Source organism: Carex rostrata, chromosome 34 (genome assembly GCF_964058835.1).
Source record: "Carex rostrata chromosome 34, lpCarRost1.2, whole genome shotgun sequence".
NCBI lineage: Eukaryota > Viridiplantae > Streptophyta > Magnoliopsida > Poales > Cyperaceae > Carex > Carex rostrata.
The window spans coordinates 1244991-1266902 of record NC_135951.1 but is presented as its reverse complement, the minus strand read 5'-3'; the positions used below and the strand labels follow the sequence as shown (position 1 = coordinate 1266902).

The 21912-nt window shown below is 32.9% G+C and overlaps 2 protein-coding genes and 1 pseudogene across 2 annotated transcripts; 2 read left to right on the top strand and 1 right to left on the bottom strand.

Moving 5' to 3' along the window:
• The first annotated feature begins 7745 nt into the window (after positions 1 to 7745).
• Positions 7746 to 8732, top strand: LOC144549151 (14 kDa proline-rich protein DC2.15-like). The gene is made up of 2 exons (XM_078297889.1): positions 7746 to 7957; positions 8018 to 8732. The coding sequence occupies exons 1-2, from the start codon at positions 7809 to 7811 to the stop codon at positions 8367 to 8369; spliced, it is 501 nt and encodes a 166-aa protein (XP_078154015.1). The 5' UTR covers positions 7746 to 7808; the 3' UTR covers positions 8370 to 8732.
• Positions 8733 to 20171: 11439 nt separating this feature from the next.
• LOC144548837 (uncharacterized) lies at positions 20172 to 20912 on the bottom strand. The gene is made up of 2 exons (XM_078297551.1): positions 20675 to 20912; positions 20172 to 20551 (listed from the first exon to the last, which is right to left on the bottom strand). The coding sequence occupies exons 1-2, from the start codon at positions 20910 to 20912 to the stop codon at positions 20208 to 20210; spliced, it is 582 nt and encodes a 193-aa protein (XP_078153677.1). The 3' UTR covers positions 20172 to 20207.
• Positions 20607 to 21270, top strand: LOC144549152 (14 kDa proline-rich protein DC2.15 pseudogene; annotated as a pseudogene).
• The last annotated feature ends 642 nt before the right edge of the window (positions 21271 to 21912 follow it).

Here is a 21912-nt window from a genome sequence, read left to right as displayed (position 1 = left end):
TGGGCCATCGTTAATTAAAAGAATAGGAGAAACAGGAGAATCACTGAAGGGAGGGCCCCACAATGGCAGACTCATCCATTGACCTGTCGTGGAGGGAGTCAGTTACAAAATCCGGGACCACCAACGCTACTGGGCCTATCTCTCCATTGGGGAAGTAACTGGAGGGTACGCACAGGAGACACACAAACAGGAGATGCTTGACTGTACCGTGTTGTTACTTTAGAAGAACCTCTCAGGAAATAGCAGGCTATAAGCCGATTATACATTTTCTTTAATTCTTATTGTTAATTACCGAAATTCCAGCTGTGATTGGATATAAATGTATCTTACCTTTCGACAAATTCTTATTGGTTAGTGCAACGACTTTTGGTAATATACTAATATGGGATGTACAAAAAAAGTGACATTAAAATTTATCCTTTACATTTTGATGAGACGAGACCATATGGTGAATTCGTAATTTTAAGTGGTGAAATCGTAATATTTCAGATTTGTAGAGGGTAGGAAGCAAAAGCACGAGAGGTGAATAGTGATGTTAGGTTGGTCCTAATTGGGATAAATGGTGTTTTCCTTTTTTGCCTTATCATGAGTTTTCCTCTTTTGCCTGGTTAAGGTACGAAGGACACGTGGCTAGAAATCTTTAGCTGGCAGATTTTTTGAAGAGAATCTTCTTCCAATAATGCCGCGGTTACTTTGTCTCTTCTGCGGTTTTTTTGGAACCATCTCTAATAATCGAGTCCGTATCCCCAGGTACAATGGACGGTTCAGATTAATTTTATTCAGGCTAAACTCAACCCGGTAACTGATGAGGTTATAGGGGTTTGCTTGGTGCCAACTGAAATGAATGGTTCAGATTCACCACTTGCACCTCAGGTATCTGGGGTGATGCGGATTCCTAATAATTGCTATGCATTTTTTTCCATATGTAAATCATAACTTCTGTGTTTTGTTGTTTTATATGTAAATTACTCGAATTGTTGTTTTTAATGATAAAAGAAATTCATTATTTATTAAAATCGGCGATTTTAAAACTAGATTAATAAATAGTAAAAAAAAATCAGAAAAATATAAAATTTAGTCTCCAGACACATTTTAATATTGAAATCACATCTAACGGTTTGAATCGATTATTTATACTTTAAAAATCGAAAAACAAATTGATTATAGCACAGCTTCAGAAAAAACGGTTTGAAACTCAGAGTTCATCAGAAGATCTTCATGTTATCATTTGTACGAATACGAAACTACGAAGCTGGAGAAACCTCAAAATCATGCAAATAATGAAGTTCGTCTCCTACATCGATTCTTTAGTGGCATGCATGTTGTACCCAACAATTTATTTGTGAATGTAATGTGTGATTGCTTTCCTTAGAAAAAAGAAGAGAAAAGTGTGTTAATCTTTATAGACATTCTACCAGATATAAATATTTTTTGACTGGGGCTCTGTTACAATTTTCTTTTGGCCATTGTGTCAATAATTAAGTGATCTATATTGCATGCACCATTTAAAAAAAAATGGAAATTCGTAACTTTGTAAAATAGTTTATTTTCAAAAAGATGCAAACAGCCTCACGCACAACCAGGGGCGGATCTAGGATTCTCGTCAAGGGGGTCAAAAAATTATCGAATCGGGTTTAAATAGCTAATTGGGTTTAAATCCATTAACTAATTGGATACTTGATAAAAAATAATACTTTCACTTATATTTTCTAATAATCTGAATTGTAATTTCTGATCGTCTAACTTATAATTCTAATTACCAATTATAATTTAAGAAAATTATTTTGATTTTAACCCAATATTTAACCCGAATTAGAAATTAAACATCCAGAGAGGGGCAAAAATTTTTTCAGAGAGGGAACAGAGTCGATCGAAATCAACAAATCACCACTAAAATTCAAAATTCAGGGGGAGCGCCTGCCCCCCTCTGGTTCCACATGGATCCGCCCCTGCCCCCAACAACTTTATCCTTTACATTTTGATTCACATGTACAAGTGAAACATACACCCATGCATCTGGTGAATTCGTAATTTTAAGTGGTGAAATCGTAAGTTTTCAGATTTGTAGAGAGTAAGAAGCAAAAGCATGAGAGGTGAATAGTGATGTTAGGTTGGTTCAAATTTGGAATGGTGTTACCTCTTTTGCCTTATCCGGAGTTGTCCTCTTTTGCCTGGTTGAGATACGAAGGACACCTGGCTAGAAATATTTAGCTGCTAGATTTTTGGAAGATAATCTCCTTCCAATAATTTCGTTACCTCGTCTCTTCTGCGGAATTTTGGAACCATCTCTAATAATAGCTGTGCACTTATTTTCCATATTTGTAAACCATAACTTGCGCGCGTGTTTTGTTGTTTTATGTAAAAATTACTACGATAATATGTAAACCACTCCTTGTAAACAAATCGAGGCTGTCTTCTAGTGTGTGTGTTAAAATTGGTTAATATCAAAATATTTGTTACGGAGTTGTGGAGCAAACACTTTGAATTTTATATTTTTAAAGTTTAAACATGTGATCCTAATTAACCGTTCAACATTTAGAATGTGCTTGTATATCAAATTTTACATTTTCTGATTTTGTTTTTACTATTAATTAAGTTAGTTTTACAATGATTTTAAAACTGAATTAACAAATAGTAAAAACAAAATTTGGTAAAATAAAAAATTTAGTCTCCAAGCACATTTTAATATAAACATCACATCTAACGGATTGAATCCACCATTTAGGCTTTAAAAATAAAAATAAAAAATTAATTACACCACAACTCCAGAACAAACGATTTGAATCTCAGAGTCCATCACAAGATCTTCCAGGTTATCATTTGTAAGAATACGCAACTACAAAGCTGGCGAAACCTCAAAATCATGCAAACAATGAAGTTTTGTGTTCTTCTGTGGCATGAATGGTGTTGTGCCCAACAATTTATTTGTGAATGTAATGTGTGCTTGCGTTTTGTGTTCCTCAGAAGAAAGAAGAGAAAAGTGTGTTAATCTTTGTAGACATTCTACTAGATATAAATATTTTTTCAGTGGGGCTCTGTTACAATTTTATTTTGGCCATTGTGACAATAATTAAGTGATATATTGTATGCACCATTTTAAAAAAAATTGTAGTTCGTTTACATATAATTCCAATTTTACATACTTATAAATTATAATACTTTAATTTGAAGGTGGAACTATTTTTTGTGAGAACATTCGGTACATAATATACCATGCTACAAAAATAGACCACTATCGATGAGGGTAAAAATTTACTATTTCCAAAAGTACACCAATAGAAAGTGCTATTTTTGACCATATCGATATTACTGACAAGAGTATTCAAGAAGATACCATCCCACTTTTACCCTTGAATATAGTGGCAGATTTTTGTAGTATATTTATTGAATAATGCATATTGATTTATGTTCAAAATTTCAAAACTACATAAGAAGAAATTCATTAAAATATACATAAGTGAATATTATTGCCTAAAAAAGAATAAAACTCGAGCACCTAACTCAAAAAAAGAAAAAAGAAAAACAGATATGTAATAACATGGCTAAGAATGTTAATGATATTGTTGGATCTATTAAAATCAACTGTGGTCACTATTCTTCTTATGTTATACTTATATTATTTTTGACAAAGCTCATATTTATCCTCTATAAATATACTCTTAATTTTGTGGATGCTCATTAAGATACATTCTTTTCACAGGTTCAACTGAAAAATGCATTACATTATATATATATATATATGTCAAGGTTCATAAAACTTCTGTCTTCTTTTTGGTTTGAAATACTAAAGACTCGTATGTTGTTTTTTTATGTTATTTGATATAAAACAAAATTGAATTTGTTTACTTTGTACTGATGAAGTCATCGCTAATTTTTTTTTTATCAACTAATGCAAGTTATATTTATTCTTACATTGAAATATTTGCTAGCCAACTTTTCAATTACACTATATTTATATTAATTTTTACCCCATACTCCTTTTTTATTAATAACAATATTAAATTACTTATATATTAAAAAACCAAGACCAACTATCATTATAATTAAAATGTCCACACATACAAAGATTATTTTGACTTATATTTCATTCCAAAATTTTCATCTTTTCTTTTCTCCTTTATGTAAAGTACACATTCGAAGGAATAGTACCTACGCATGAAATTTTTTAAATTTTAGAATGCCAATTTTAAAGGAGAAAAACAAATTAATAAACATTTTTCCTTGTTTGCCACATAAAATCCTTTCACATGCAGAATATTGCATTCCGTGACCTTATACAACTACTGTACTTGTAGTGCTTACTAATAGGATATTTTCTGTCTATATTGGATATTTTCCAGCGTATAATTGGAGTCGATATTTCCGTATAGCGTGTGGTGTGTTCAACTTCCTGTAGCGGGTCGTTGCATCAGAAATGATTTCACTCAATTCACAACTGTACACAGCAATTCTCAAATCGAAATTGCAACAGGAGATCCGGATTCAATTGACTTGCAATTGTTAGCAGAACCAAAACATTACGTACAGCTTCTGTATATATAGTTTTCTTATTAATACAAAATCTTGCCGACATTAATTGCCGACAACCCTGAAAAAAAAAAAAAACAATACAGCTGATGTGTAATTAATTGCATGCATAATTTTCATTCTTATATTAAGTACCTACATGTTTTGTTCTATCAAGAATTATAATTAAAAGATAAACTTTGAGATTAAATATCAACATTATATTTCAATCAAATAGTCTGCCTCCTTTTGATTTTTTGAATATTTTTTTTGAATATATGAAAGTCTAAATTCATTTATACAAGTACTCGCTATAGTTATTACTCACAATATAGTTAGAATTAAACTGAATTAATATAATATATATATACTACTACAAACATTCTACTAAAAGAGAATAAAAAAAATATTTGAATACAAAATTATAGTACTTTAAAGAAAGTACGAACTAAAGCGCATATGCACTGCTATTATTTTGTTAACCTTACAGGTAATATAAATTCCTGTCAACATATATCATTCTTTGTCAAACACAATCACAACGTAACAAAAAAAATTAATTTGGTTAACTTGCTACAAAATTATACAAAAGATTTACTAAACAGTTAAATTTTAGCATCTATTTATATCAATATCCTATCAAAAGAGTAAATATTTTTTTTTCTCTTATAATATATTCTCGTTGCGAGCACATGAATATGATACCAGTAAGTAACTTCCTAAAATAATAATTTTAATAATATATATTTAATATGATGTCCATATCTATGGCATAAAATTGCATAGGAATTTACGAACAAGAAAAATTCCATAGTTTAATGTGTGGTTTCAATCATTTTTTTTTCTCCTTATTTTTTTGTTAAAATCAGAGTATAGTGATGTTCCCAAAGCTGCCAATTTTTATTATTAATTGTTGTGAACAAAATCGATTCAAACATTGATCGGTAGATTTATCCTATTCGAGATGTGTGGATCATGGAAAACTAATTTAATTTCCAGGTGCCTATTCGAAATGACACAAAAGAATCTTTCATTTTCAATGAAATCAAATCACAAGCATCTCATAAAAAAACTCTAGCTTTCTGCACTTTTTTCTCCAAAATTCCAAAAGCCAAAGGTATCGATTGGTTTTCCACATGGTACGCATATGCCATCAGCAACCAACCGTAGTACCGTCCCGACATGTAACAAGCATCAATACTAATCACTGGACAGGGAAATGATATCATCGCAATACCCATATGCGCCCATGACGCTGTCTTGAAATGCCTATCCAATGAGCTATCACTTGGAGTCAAGGTTACACAATACTTGCTTCCTGAATTGGTTTTCTTTATGGCTTTCAAGAGCAGAATAAACAAGTTAAGAATTCTCCCAACTCCCAAATAGGTTTGCAATAGCAAACTCACCACCTCACCATAACTTGTTGTATTTGGGAGTGACATTTGAGTATGTTGCTTTGACGACATCTCGAATGTGGTTTATAGTCGCACATTCTCATGGTGTTATCAATGGCACAGACAACCATCACTATTGTAAGCTAACAATAATCAGCACGCGAGGACGGTACTTTACATGCATCAAGACTTGCTTTCTTGTTGATAATTTAAAATTCTCAAAAGATCGTAAGGCTTCGCCGCTAACTTGAATTTGCACTTACTATCCCTGCACACTACAACAAAACATCAAGGTTCACTATATTTCACCTTACACTCGAACTTGTTCATGAGATGAAACCCATTGACTGCTGCCCTTAGAGCCGCTTCGACTCCTATATTTTGCCTACTGCCAATGTATCATCAAAGCTCTCTCTGTGGCCCAAAAATCGATATCTGCTACCTGGAAAGCTGCTATATGATTGAAACTATCAATGATATGTCTCATATTGTCCCTGACAGTGAACGGGTACTGTGATCGGCGGAACCATTTCTATGACTGTGATTGTGACGATTGTGATTGTCTGGTCGGTCGATCATCATCATCAGAACTTGCTGACTCATCAAAGAGCATCTCATCCACACTCTCCAAACTATCATCATCAATTACATCCACCGAATAATCATGTACTAGTACCCAAATGGTTTTGAGTCGTGTTATGGGTTCACGGATACAACATGTCCTAGGTAACCTTTTTTTGATGGATGCCACAATATTTAAAATAATTTTCCATGACGGCTGGTATGTTAGCGGAACCAATTGGGTTGTCCCGTTGGCCATCTTGCTCCATAATGAACTGTGCTCTATAAACGTTTATAAATCTCATTCTGGAGATAGTCAAAAGTACGGTTCACAGTTACTGGAAATGATTATCAAGAATGGGTATTGTAAAAAATACCATCATCGATCATTGTACTGGATTTTCCCGTCAACAAACAATTTAACACAAATTAGTTTTGGTTTTGATTGGCAAGGAAAACAAACTACAATTTCAAAATAATAACAAGCATTTATAACATAAATATTACAAAAACTTAAAGAGGGCAGAAGGTTGGAGATTTTCTCTTCTTCTCTTGAGTTGCATAATGGATTGTGAGAGAGGAGAGAGAAAATTTCATATTTATAGGCAGAAGGCAATAACAGTATTTCCACTGGGTAATCGAGCGGAAACTCCAAAACCGCTAGATTATCCAGCGGAAAGGAGATTTTCAACTTTGTAGGATAATCCAACCGAATTCAGAGAATTTTTGATGAATTATACAATGAATTACTTTTTGAATTTTGTTGAAAACTGGAGGAATTTTTTTAAATTGGATTATTTATTTGGTTATTAATAAAAATTCGGCAAAATCTGTATTCCGTTTAAATAGATAAATTTAATAGTTATGCCAAATAGTTCAGGTAAGATTCGTATACTTTTGAACCGTTTAATTAAGTCTTTATTAGATGATCACTGCATCTTTACGAAGATGACATACATGATTCATACATTGTACGTAGAAGTATATATATAAATTTTCAAATAACGCGCACACTCACGAAGTTGATAACTAATTGGCCAGAAAGCAATACATGCAAAACCTTAATTTCATTCTCTATGATAATTTCTACATAACCTATACGTACTACAAGGAAATCAAATAGTAACACCTGATTAGATGACTCCAGGGGACACTAGAGACAAAAATCCCTACATTCTTCGCCAGATGTTGATTTCACCAAAACCCTTTTTCACATGGCAAGTTCTTGTCATTACTCATTCCTAATAGTCTATAAAGAAGCACAAATACCATACCTTCATCCTCACCCAATACCTAACCTTAATCACCCAAAGCCACACTCTTCCTTGGTTAAATATTTTAACAATGGCATCCAAAGCCACACTCTTCCTTGCAGTTAACCTTCTTTTCTTTGTCCTTGCCAATGCCAAATGTGCCATGCCACCGCCAGCAGCACCACCACCCGCACCACCATCCGCACCGCCACCAACGAGCAGTTGCCCGCCGACACCACCCTTGACGCCACCATCCACACCACCCTTGACGCCACCGGTGACACCACCCTTGACGCCACCGGTGACACCACCCACGACACCACCAGTGACACCACCCTTGACACCACCGGTGACGCCACCCACGATGCCACCGGCGACACCACCATCATCTAGCAATTGCCCAATTGATGCACTAAAGCTAGGTGCTTGTGCCGATGTGCTGGGTTTGCTCAAGGGCATAAACCTCGGTACCGTACCGACAAGCTCTTGCTGCTCCCTGCTCGGGGGCTTGGTAGATCTCGAGGCAGCTGTCTGCCTGTGCACTGCTCTTAAAGCAAATATTTTGGGCATCAATCTAAACCTGCCTATAAACCTTAGCCTTGTGCTCAACTACTGTGGCAAGGGTGTTCCCTCCGGCTACCAATGCTCTTAAATTTAAGCCGGCTCCCTGCGTCTACCAACGCATGTTTTGTGATTGTTTGGGTGCATTTACGTTAGTTTATTTGTTTTTTAAATCATGGCAGAGGCTGCCAGTTGCATTAAATAAAATAAAAGGTTCGCAATCATGGGTTAGTTACTAAGTGCTTCTCAGTTATAGCTTGGAAGTCATTTGCAGTGATCTGCATGCACTACTTGTGCTAGCTTGGTTTGGGTGAAAATTTGTAAGATTATAAATTTGGTTGGTAGCTATATATCGTGAGATATTTATTTTATTTTGTTCAATCAATTTTTGTGATTATTTTTGTAATTTTCTCATGGTTGGTAGCTATGTATCGTGAGATTCTTATTTGATTTTGTTCAATCAATTTTTGTGAACATATATGTAATTTTCTCATAGTTCGTGTATGTCATTGCTCTGGTTTTCAAAAAACTTTAGTGAACTGCACTAGTCTAGATCATTAACTATTTTTTATTCACAAAATAGTTATCTAAGGAAATGGCCTAGTATGATGGTCCCAATATGCACTCGGTACTGACATCTAGATGTTCCTTTCGTATTTGTTATCAATAGATATTTATTTGTACAGTAAAACATAAACTACATATTTTTTTACTATCAGTTATTTTAAAAATAATTATTTGTACTCGTAAAATATCAGGTTTGATAACATCTTCGTCGTTAATATTTATATATTAATCATTATGTAACAAACAAATAATTATAGTTAATAAATCATAAGTGAACATATATAATAACTAACAAGTATGCTGTAAAAAAACCTAATTCAATTCTTGCATGGTTATATAAAGATATCGTTTGTTATTATTTGGTTATTGTTTGTAGAGTTGTTTTGGTATAATAATTGACTCCTCAACGGAGATTGAGATCAATTGGTGGAGAAGTGATGACACGTTAGGACAATTGATCAGTAAGATTTGTGCTACAGAGGAAGTGCATCGTACTTCTATTCTTCGTTTGAAAACACAATCTTTTGGATTTTATGATGAAGTCTTCTAGTTATAATGATATTCAGTTTCAATGGATAAACATTTAATGTACAATGTGTCTTGTTTATAATTTTTGTAGAACAATAGTTTTCTCTGTATAATTGTACGTGTTTTGTTTATAATTTAGGGTGCTTCTGTGTTTTGATAGTTGCTACTTTGAGGGTACTTTGTGTTTGATATGCATATAATGAGATTAAGCTTTATTTTGTGATGTATGTGATGTGTTGTCTATGTTTGATTTCAATATATAACTAGTAAATATTCTCCTAGTGCTACTTGCATGTTTCATTAATTTATGACTTTATTAATGTTGAATACTTTGGAAATTATGATAGGGAAGAAATATGAGCATGGAGTAGCTTGTCAAAATTATTGATCAACTCAAACGAAAGCAAAATCGGAGGTGGCATTATGTACAAGCTTCAGATGTTTCATGGCATGGTGTAAAGTCCCATGCAATGCCTCATCGCCTTTGCTACTCTTGCCATGCCTCACATCGAGTTTCTGTTTTTTGGTTTTATTTTTACATTTATTGTTGTAGGTTTTACTTTATTTTGAGCGAACAAGCATTTATATTGGGATGTCACCTTTAATTTTTATGTCAGCAAACCTATTGAATTATGGATGTATATGTATGTTGGATGTTAAAATATGGAATACTGTTTTATGTATGTTCAATTATCAAGGAATATTGATTCTGTACACAGTGATTCTGTGAACGAATTATGGATGTTTAATATTGTATATTTGGCTAGCAAATATGGGTGCTAGCCTATTATAAATCATAGAAAAACACAAAACATGCACGGTTCATAATAACAAACTGTGTATGGTTAAGAAAATAAAACATAGATGCCTTGTAAAAACTGTGTATATAACCATTGTTATTGTACACGGTTACATCGACCATGTAGAAATCACCATTTTCAACGCTTGTTTTTAGACTTGACACGACCTGTTTCTATTAACCGTGTTAGTCCTGTATATACACGGTTCGCAAACCGTGTAAAACTTACCTCCTATTCATACATGACGCTCGTTGACACGGCTGTGTACCGTATGCCATTAGATTTTCGGACCATGTATGGTCATGTTTTTTGTACTAGTGCCCACTAAGTTTTATTATTTAGAGGAGAATTTCAATACTTTTTTTTTTGCAGCTCGATTTGCTTCTAAATTGATCTGAACCGCACGTCAAAACCTAGTCCAACGATCTTTAGGGAAGTGGTGGTCGTTTTGTAAACACAAAAAACTTGAAAAATGGAAATTCCACAACTGCAAGTGATAGGAAGGACAGAGTATAACCGTCGATCTTTAGTACAAATCATATTCTTTAATGCATACAAGTGACGCAATCTCGGTCTCAGATCTCGACTCTGCTAGTGACGGGTCACGAACACGTTTAATGGAATTAGAAACAAAGAATGCTAAATAGAAAAAGCAAGAATAAAATCTCTCTCAAAAAATATATTGATACAAAAAGAAGTTGTTATCTTACAAAGGCTCTTCTTTTATAAGCCATAAAGAGGAAATTTGCAACAAACATAAATGACTATCTGGGAAGTGTAAATAACTATTAATATTTCTAGAAAATGTAGATATTCAATCTTCAAATTATGATCCATTTTTAACAGCAGTTGCACGCTTTTCAAAACGAGTATGATCCCGAATCGGAGTCCAACTCGGGCTGGTTCTCATCAACAAGATTGAAGTGTCATTATTTCAATTTAGTTCTTTAATGGTATAACCAAACTTCCTTAATTAATTTTGCTAGCATGTAGCTAAATATGACTTCATTGTAATATTTGTAATATTAAACAAAAAATATGATATTTATGTTCATTTTAATATATGTTTTTATATTATTTTTAATGTGAACTTAATTTGCAAATGAATGTTATCAGTATAATGAACTTTTATATGTACTGTTATTATTGTTATTGTTGTGATTTATAATTATATTTACCATTCAAAGAGAGATCAAATATACATAAATATCTTTGTGTCCAGTAATTCAAACATATTTGAATGGGTAGCCTCATGTAAATAAGAGTCTCGACAATCCAGATTATTTAAATGCCCATGGCGATCGAGTATTTACATTAACCTTTGGTATAAATTCATATAAACATGAACATTAAAATATTTACATGGGAATTCCCATGCAACTAATGTCTCAATAATTTAGACTTATTTACATGGACAAAAAATAAGTATTTGTATATATGGAAATTGAATAAAATATACTGTTTGACATATTTGGCGGGTGGTGGTTCTCCAAGTCTTATTTTACATGAACCGATAGAAGGCATTTACATGGATAAACATTCAATTTGTATGAGACCCTCATATAAATGGTTTTACGAAAAAAAAAATTATATGGATCATTCACTACCATACAACTAACTTGAACTACCCCTATAATAAATTCAGATTTTAGTAGTGAACACTGGCCTAAGTTGACTTGAAGCAGTAGGGGCCGAAACTAAATGGCCTGTGACCCAGGATGAGAGCAGCACATAACTCATCCAAGAGATCGAAAGAGCTCCTAATAAACCAATTGAGAGATTATAAACACAGTTAGATCAATCCTAGCTAGAAGTAAAATAAAATCAAATAAAACCTTGCAAATCATTCAAACCAAGTTGGATTAAGATACACCTCGTATGTTAAGCATTTACTCTAACTACAAAAAAAACTCTAACATATGAAATTGAAAAAAATTATCAAAACAAATACACAACTCGATTACAAAAACTGTAATGAAGACACATTTTTCAGTCACTTCGAGAAGTTTGTCCATTGAAGGAAAAAATGTAGAAAAAATTAGAACTACAATATAAAAAGACAAATCGAAGAAGGAAAAAAAGAGTTGATGGAATAAACAGTGAAATGATCGAGAAAAATTAGAAGAACTTAGAGTTGCGAGTATGAAGAAAGTGAAATATGGTGATAGATTGAAAAGACCTCATAAACCAATTGAGAGATTATAAACTAGGAAGCATAGTAATTAACAAGACACGCGATTAATTCGCATTTAATTCGTTTTTTTGACATTTTCAAACCGAACTCCAAATAAAACGCAAAAAAACGTATAAAACGTTTATTCGAGAATAAAACGCGTATAAAACATGAATCACAAATTTTAAAAAAAATTTGGAAATTTTATTGAATTTTTTTTTTTGGAGATTTTTTTTTTTATTAGTTATTGTACCAAATTATACTCAAATCACGAATTTTTAAACCTGTTGAACTGAATCCGGACTTTTTGTTTGTTACTATGCTAGGAAGAACCATTAAGACATAAGAAAAATCTATATTACTCCATTTAATTTCTTGTAAACAAACCAAATCACAACGTGAAGACTGAGTAAGCATTTTTTCAAATTGCCCAAACCTCTACAATTCCACGATAATATCGTTTAATCTTTTGTAAATTGGGCCGTTAGAGTTTAAGCATGAGCTTGGCCTGCTTATGGTTTGTTTGGGCCCGTGTACACCTTTTGAAAGACTCCACTTGGGCCAACTTGTAGCGGGCCTTATCCTGAGTTTTCCTCTTTTGCCTTGTTGAGGTACGAAGGACACCTGGCTAGAACTATTTAGCTGCCAAATTTTTGGAAGAGAATCTTGTCCGTTCCAATATTCTACCGAATTTTTGGAACCATCTACTGCTGATTTGTCGACACCTAGCAAATAAATTAGACAGCTGTGGCCTGTGGGGAGACAAAATCATTCACGCGGTAAATTATATAGATTTCAGCAAATAATGGACAGATTCCCATTCATACGTACTGGTTTCTGCACATGCACCATTCATATAGATTTTAGCAATATTTTTTTAATAATATTAGATGATCGAGGATCAACGTTCTTAAATAATTTTACCGACTAGATTTTGAAGTTGCCATGTTCACACAAAAAATTAATAATGTGTTAAGTCGATTATACTATTAAAGTTATATCACTATTATAACTGCTTAGTTACACAATAACACTTTCAAGCACTCTTACATCAAATTAAGGTACAATGTATGGGATCCCTCTTGCTCTGATGTATTTATGTAACATAAGCTGAACTGATTTTGTTACAGTTCTCATTTTCAATAATCCAATAATTTTGTTCCCAAAGTTCATCACATATATAAGATCCATACACCATATCTATGAGAGTATCAGAAAATAATAATCCATTAATTTTACTTCACTGATTTCATTGAAATCCATACATCATATAAATGATAGAATCAGAAATTGACAACTACACATATCAAGTTCATTACATAGCACGTACCAGTATCCAGAAGTAAAAATTAAAAATTACATCCATGTACCTAAGTAAAACTATAGTTACCAAACAATTGATATCAAAATAAAGCAATCTAAAAAAGTATGATAACAACATAACACCTGAAACCAGAAGCAAGCCTAGCATCTATTCTTTGTACTTTCAGACTCAATGGACATGTATAATGTATCTATTCTTTTTACTTTCCTAGCAAGTTCATTAATTGTACATGCATCTATTCTTTGTAACTTTCAGACTCAATGGACACATCGTTTTCTTGGCTTTGTAACATTAATTTCGGAGCTCGTTTAATCCGGAAACATGTCTCCTAAAAGGTCTAATAATTAACTGTAGCTTTTATCACTCCATCAATTACTTGCCTTCAAACTATTCATAGTTTTTTTTTCATTAAATTCTTTCTCAACATCATGATACATTTCATCAAAGTTGTCATCATCATTATGGTCTAAATCATAACCATCACTACCAATTTCTCCATTAACAACTTCTTCAGCACCAATTTCCCAAGGTGCAATTTCTAAATCAATTAACACTGCTTGTTTCAACAATACCATCACCAACTTCTCCAGTACCCTCACTATGCCATATCCAATGTGTGTACCGTTCTTTAAACCCATAATGAATCAAATGAGTTTTAATATCCGCAGACTCAACAAACAATTTAATATTACAAGATTCTCGACAAGAATAACAAATAGATGTTACATCCTTCTTATCTCTATTTTTCTCAGAAAATTTTATAAAACGATCAACACCATTCATAAAATTAATACTATTACGTTGCGCTGCAAAAATCTATCCCAATCCATATATGCACATAAAAATATAAAATAAGAATAAGATTATTTAATTTCTTGATATTTCCATTAGGGCTTACATATATAGGACCGATGCACAATTATAACCCACTCTTTGAATACCACGTCTTAGTAGTGAAGAAATGTAAGCATATTTATCATTTAACAAAAATTCAACATCATTTTTCCTATGCTCCTCAAGTACGTGTAAGATCCACCTCCTTTAGACATAGAAATGATCAATATGAACTCGTGGGAACAATAAGAAGAAATGCACCCAAATTTTTTTGTGGACTATTCAAAATTAATGCCTATCAAATTAATTTTGGACGAGCATCGACCTAAGAGGCAACCTAATTCATGATGTTCAGGACAATATGTATCACAATACAATACAACACAATACCATACAATACAATAATTCAGTTAAACCTATATATTAATTATATCTCCAAAATGACCCAAAATTAATAAAATAACATATTTCTTCATTTTAACTTATATATATATAATTCTTAATGAAAGCATCGCCAAATTTCTTGTTTTTAATCAACTAATGCAATTATTCATATTTATCTTTACTTTGGAACATTTATGTGCAACTTTTAAATTAGATTACTTATATATTACAAAATCAAAATAAACTATCATTATAGTCCAAATTTTTCATCTTTAATTTCTTTTCGCCTTTATGTCAAATACATTTTAAAAAAGACAGTACCTACACAAAATCTAAAATTTTAAAATCCCCAACTTACAGGGGATGAACAAATAAATAAATCATTCCATGTTTGCGACATAAAATCCTTTCACAGAATATTGCATCCTGTAACCCTAATTGCCGTACTTGCAGTGTGATATTTTCCGTCTATATTGGATATTTTCCCGCGTATAATTGGAGTCGATATTTCAATAGCATGTGGTGTGTACAACTTGGTGTAGCAGGTCGTTGCATCAGAAATGATTCACTCAATTGACAAACTGTACACCATAATTCTCAAATCGAAATTGCAACTGGAGATCCGGATTCAATGGACTTGCAATTGTTAGAAGAACCAAAACATTACAGTTTCTGTATATATTTTTCACAAAATCTCGCTGACATTGTCGACAAACCCCCCCCCCCCCCCAAACAACAACAACAAAAATAATAAAAAATGTTACAGCTGGCCTTTTGCAAAAAGCTTTCTTCATAATGTTTTACGCTTGAATTTTCCAAGAATCCAGAGTTTGATGATGTTTAATAATTGCATGTATAATTTGCATATTAAGTACGTAGATGTTTTGATCTGCCAATGATGGTGATTAAAAGCTTTCTATGAAAAGAGAATAAAACCCATAAAATTAATTAGCCATAGAATTTGACTAATATCAAAATTTGCAAAGGACATTCATTATAATGTTTTACTTATAAAATGTAAGAATTTGCAGTCAAATATGTGTTTGTTTGACTTAGAAACAAATGTTTTTTTTCAGCCATAGAATTAGCCATAGAATTAGACATCATATTTTTATTCGTACATTCTTATGGGATTTTTCAACCTCTTATATATATATATATATATATATATATCTATCTATATATAGAGATGGGCTATGGTGCATTGCAATGCATAGGCCATGGTGTGCATTGGACCATAAATCACCGATTCAAAGTCCAAATGACCGATCCAAACCGTTCATCTTGTTCTCCATATTAATATGTGCTTGGAGACCAAATTTTACATTTTTTGGAATTTTTTTACTATTTATTAAGCCACTTTGAAAATCACTGATCCAACGGTGGCTTAATAAATAGTAAAAAATTTCAAAAAATGTAAAATTTGGTCTCCAAGCACATATATAGGAAAAATCTATCCCGATCCATATATGCACATAAAAATATAAAATAAGAATAAGATTATTTAATGTCTTGGTATTTCCATTAGGGCTTACATATATAGGACCGATGCACAATCATAACCCACTCTTTGAATACCACGTCTTAGTAGTCAAGAAATGTAAGCATATTTATCATTTAAGAAAAATTCAACATCATTTTTCCAATGCTCCTCAAGTACGTGTAAGATCCACCTCCTTTAGACACGGAAATGATCAATATGAACCCGTGGGAACAATAAGAAGAAATGCACCCAAATTTTTTTGTGGACTATTCAAAATTAATGTCTTTCAGATTAATTTTGAACGGACATCAACCTAAGAGGCAACCTAATTCATGATGTTCAGGACAATATGTACCACAATACAATACAACACAATACCATACAATACAATAATTCAGTTAAACCTATATATTAATTATATCTCCAAAATGACCCAAAATTAATAAAATAACATATTTCTTCATTTTAACTTATATATATATTTCTTAATGAAAGCATCGCTAAATTTCTTATTTTGAATCAACTAATGCAATTATTCATATTTATCTTTACTTTGGAACATTTATGTGCAACTTTTAAATTAGATTACTTATATATTACAAAATCAAAATCAACTATCATTATAGTCCAAATTTTGCATCTTTAATTTCTTTTCGCCTTTATGTCAAATACATTTAAAGAAAGACAGTACCTACACAAAATCTAAAATTTTAAAATCCCTATCTTACAGGGGATGAACAAATAAATAAACATCATTCCATGTTTGCGACATAAAATCCTTTCACAGAATATTGCATCCTGTAACCCTAATTTAATACATAAAATGGCAGAAAATGACATTTTTAATATTGCATCGATGTACTTGCAATGTGATATTTTCCGTCTATATTGGATATTTTCCCGCGTATAATTGGAGTCGATATTTCAATAGCATGTGGTGTGTACAACTTGCTGTAGCAGGTCGTTGCATCAGAAATGATTCACTCAATTGTTAGAAGAACCAAAACATTACAGTTTCTGTATATATTTTTCACAAAATCTCGCTGACATTGTCGACAAACCAAACCCCCCCCCCCCCCCCCCCCTAACAACAACAAAAAAATAATAAAAAATGTTACAGCTGGCCTTTGCGAAAAGCTTTGGACATTCTTCATAATGTTTTACGCTTGAATTTTCCAAGAATCAAGAGTTTGATGATGTTTAATAATTTCATGTATAATTTGCATATTAAGTACGTATATGTTTTGATCCGCCAACGATAGTGATTAAAATCTTTTTATGAAAAAAGAATAAAACCCATAAAATTAATTAGCCATAGAATTAGACATAGAATTTGACTAATATCAAAATTTGCAAAGGACATTCATTATAATGTTTTATTCATAGAATGTAAGAATTTGCACTCAAATATGTGTTTGTTTGACTTAGAAACAAATGTTTTTTTTCAGCCATACAATTAGACATCATATTTTTATTCGTACATTCTTATGGTATTTTTCAACCTCTTATATATATATAGAGTAAAGCTAGCGTGTGACATGCTCACCAAGAAAGTTTGGTGAGCATAACTCCAAAAGTATATCGGATCGACGTCAAATGTCAAATCCAAACCGTTGAAATCCATGTACTTCATGAGTGATGCATATATATGCAAAATTTTGAAAGTTTCGAGTTTATTTGCTACACGGTCAAGTGGTCAAAGAAATGAACATTTTATTATAAGTTATTTTATATATTCAATTTTTATTATTTCTTTGACCACTTGACCGTGTAGCAAATAAACTCGAAACTTTCAAAATTTTGCATGTATATGCATCACTCATGAAGTATATGGATTTCAACGGTTTGGATTTGGCATTTGACGTCGATCCGATATACTTTTGGAGTTATGCTCACCAAACTTTCTTGGTGAGCATGTCACACGCTAGCTTTACTCATATATATATATATATATATATATATATTAATACAAGCTTTCCAAGAACAGAGAATAAACAAATATTTGACTACAAAATTATATTACTTTAAAGTAAAGGTTTAAATAGTGTTTATCGCGTCATAGCGGAACAACTAAAAAACGACGCTATTGCCATATTGTGCTGCTATAATGCCAATAGCGACATAAATTTTATAGTCCAAAAATACTATAGCGCTCTATTTAGAACATCTTGAAATAAAGTACCAAGTAAGGAGCATATCCACTGCTACTATTTTGTTAACTTTATAGGTAATATAAATTCCTGTGGACTTATCTCACTCTTTGTCAAGTACAATCACAATGTAGAATTTATTTATTTTTAAATTATTTAACATGATAAAAAATTATAAAATAGATTTAATAAACAGTTAAATTTCACTATCTATTATGAGTGTTCTATCAAAAAAGTAAATAACTTCTTTTTGTTCTCTTATAGTGTTCCCGTTACAACGCACAATACTAGTTAGTAAATTCTTAAATAAATAATTTTAATAATAATATATTTAATATGATGTCTAATTCTATGGCTGAAAAAACCCATAAAAACGTACGAACAAAAAAAGTATATAGTTTAATGTATGGTTTCAAGTACCTTTTTTCTCCTTATTTTTTGTTACAATCAGAGTATAGTGATGTTCCCAAAATCTGTATACCCATTTTCATAGATAAATTAAATAGTAATAGCAAATAGTTCTTGTAAGATTCATATAATTTGAACCGTGTAATATTAAGTCAAAAATAGATGATCACTGCATTTTTGCGAAAATGACACATGATTCATACGTTGTAGAAGTTGATAAGTAATTGGCCAGAACGCAATACATGCAAACCTTAATTTCAATATGTATATATACTAGTTTCCACATAACCTATACGTACTACAATGCTTCAGCCCGTTTCTATTACTTAGAAACCCAAAAAGTTTCAGTTACAGAATATCTGTTCAGTAACTTTTCACGACATTATAGTAATATTGACAAGATCCCATCAAAACCCATATCTTTTTAGTTAATTTACATTTGAAGCAGAGATGATCAATGGTCTCATCTTGATCACAGAACTGACATCTAACTTGCCCAGACCATCCTCTTTCAGTAAGGATTCTCTTTTTCATAGTTAACCACAAAAAAATCCTAATTTTGAGTTGTATTGCTAGCTTCCATCATAACATTGTTAGAGGTAATTGTATTCCTCTAAAGTTTAGGAACTGGTAGAGGAACTTAACAGTAAATTTACCAGTTGAATGCCTCCTCCAGCTAATCCTTTCTATACTTTGACTATATGATGTAAAACTAAGAATATGGAGTAATTCTATCTATTCTTCTTGCAATATGCCTGTAAGAGTTCTCCTAAATTTCAATATCCCATTGCGAATTAATAACTTCTTGTAGTGACACATCAGTATTAGAGCATACTTCACATAAAAAAGGAAATTTGGTAGCTAAATTACAGTCAAGAAACCAGATATCAATCCAAAACTGAACTGTGGTCTGTACTCCTGTCCGACGTATGATCTTATATAAGGTTTTTTTCGATATTGGGACAACAAACCAAAGTACAAATATATATAAATAAATGAAATAGAAAACCTCACAGCCTGAACGATCAAATACAAATTAATAATTCATCGTTCCACTAGGAAATGATAAAATGAAATCAGATCACTCCTGGGGGTACACTAGAGACAAAAATGCCTACATTCTTTGCCAGCTGTTGATTTCATCCAAAGCTCCAAACCCTTTTTCACATGGCAAGTTCTTTCCATTACTAATTCCAAATTCTATATAAAGCAGCACAAATATCATACCTTCATCCTCACCCAATACCAAACCCTAATCACCCAAAGCCACACTCTTCCTTAGTTAAATATTTTAACAATGGAATCCAAAGCCACACACTTCCTTGCAGTTAACCTTCTTTTCTTTATCCTTGCCAATGCAACATGTGCCATGCCACTGTCACCCACACGGCCACCCGCACCGCCACCAAAGAGCAGTTGCCCGACAACACCCGCACCATCACCGGTGAAGCCACCAGTGATGCCACCGGTGATGACACCCACGACGCCACCAGCAACACCACCCGTGACACCACCCGCAACACCACCATCCGCAACACCACCATCCGCAACACCACCCGCAACGTCACCGGCGATGACACCGCCACCTGCACTGCCACCAAAAAGCATTTGCCCACCAACACCTGCACCATCACCAGTGAAGCCACCAGCGATGCCACCGGTGATGACACCCACGACACCACCGATGACGCCACCCGCAACACCACCCGTGACACCACCTGCGACACCACCATCCGCAACACCACCTGCAACGTCACCGGTGATACCACCTGCGACACCACCATCCAGTGGTGGTTCATCATCTAGCAAGTGCCCAGTTGATGCACTAAAGCTAGGTGCTTGTGCCAATGTGCTAGGTTTGGTCAAGGGCATAAACCTCGGTAGCGGGCCAAAAAACTCTTGCTGCTCCCTGCTCGGGGGCTTGGTAGATCTCGAGGCAGCTGTCTGCCTGTGCACTGCTCTTAAAGCAAATATTTTGGGCATCAATCTAAACCTGCCTATAAACCTTAGCCTTGTGCTCAACTACTGTGGCAAGGATGTTCCCTCCGGCTACCAATGCTCTTAAATTTTAACGGTTTCCCTCGGGCTACCAACGTACGCTTGTTTTGGTGCATTTACGTAAGTGAGTATATTTGTTTTTTAAATAATGGCAGAGGCTGCCAGTTGCATTAAATAAAGTAAAAGGTTCTGAATCATGCGTTTGTTAGTAAGTGTTTGTTTTTATAGCTTGTATTTCATTTGCAGTGATCTGCATGCACTACTTGTTCTAGCTTGGTTTGGGTGAAAATTTGTAAGATTGTAAATTTGGTTGGTAGCTATGTATCGTGAGAATTTTATTTGATTTTGTTTAATCAATTTTTGTGAGTATATATGTAATTTTCTCATAGTTCGTGTTTGTCATTGCTCCGTTTCTAAAAAAACTTTAGTGAACTGCATTTGTATAGACTATTAATAGATTTGATATACAAAATAATTCTTCAAGGAAATGGCCTAGTATGATGGTCCCAATATGCACTCGTAAAAAATAATATAATTATTTGTACTCATATGAATATTAGGTTTGATAACATCTTCATTTTCAAAATACAATAATATTACAAAATACAAATATTTCACAAAATCTATATAACACAAGAAATTTAAACATTCAATATTTCCCATAAAGACAATAATATTGCATCAAACAAAATTACACATAGTTCATAATTTAATAAATATTAATTCAACAGTCAACATTACATATCCATAATGCAACTAGTAAAACATACATATACACACACATGGAAATAAATCTGCTGTGATTCTAAAGGGATCGCAGGACCCTGTGATCTCAAATCTAACCTTTCACTTTTTGGAATGCACAAATCTCAACAACACTTATTTTTTATGCACAAATCTCTAGACAGATAAATAGATGGATTTGGAATAAGAGGGTCCTGCGATCCCTTTAGAATCATAGCAGATTTATTTCCACACACACATT

Bases quoted from the DNA above. Each gene is read 5' to 3' on its own strand.
- LOC144549151 (XM_078297889.1), top strand. From the start codon at position 7,809: ATGGCATCCAAAGCCACACTCTTCCTTGCAGTTAACCTTCTTTTCTTT. The intron at 7,958-8,017 runs CTTGACGCCACC...CTTGACGCCACC, and splicing joins AGTTGCCCGCCGACACCACC to GGTGACACCACCCACGACAC.
- LOC144548837 (XM_078297551.1), bottom strand. From the start codon at position 20,912: ATGCCCAAAATATTTGCTTTAAGAGCAGTGCACAGGCAGACAGCTGCC. The intron at 20,552-20,674 runs GTGGTGTTGCGG...GTGATGGTGCAG, and splicing joins TATCACCGGTGACGTTGCAG to GTGTTGGTGGGCAAATGCTT.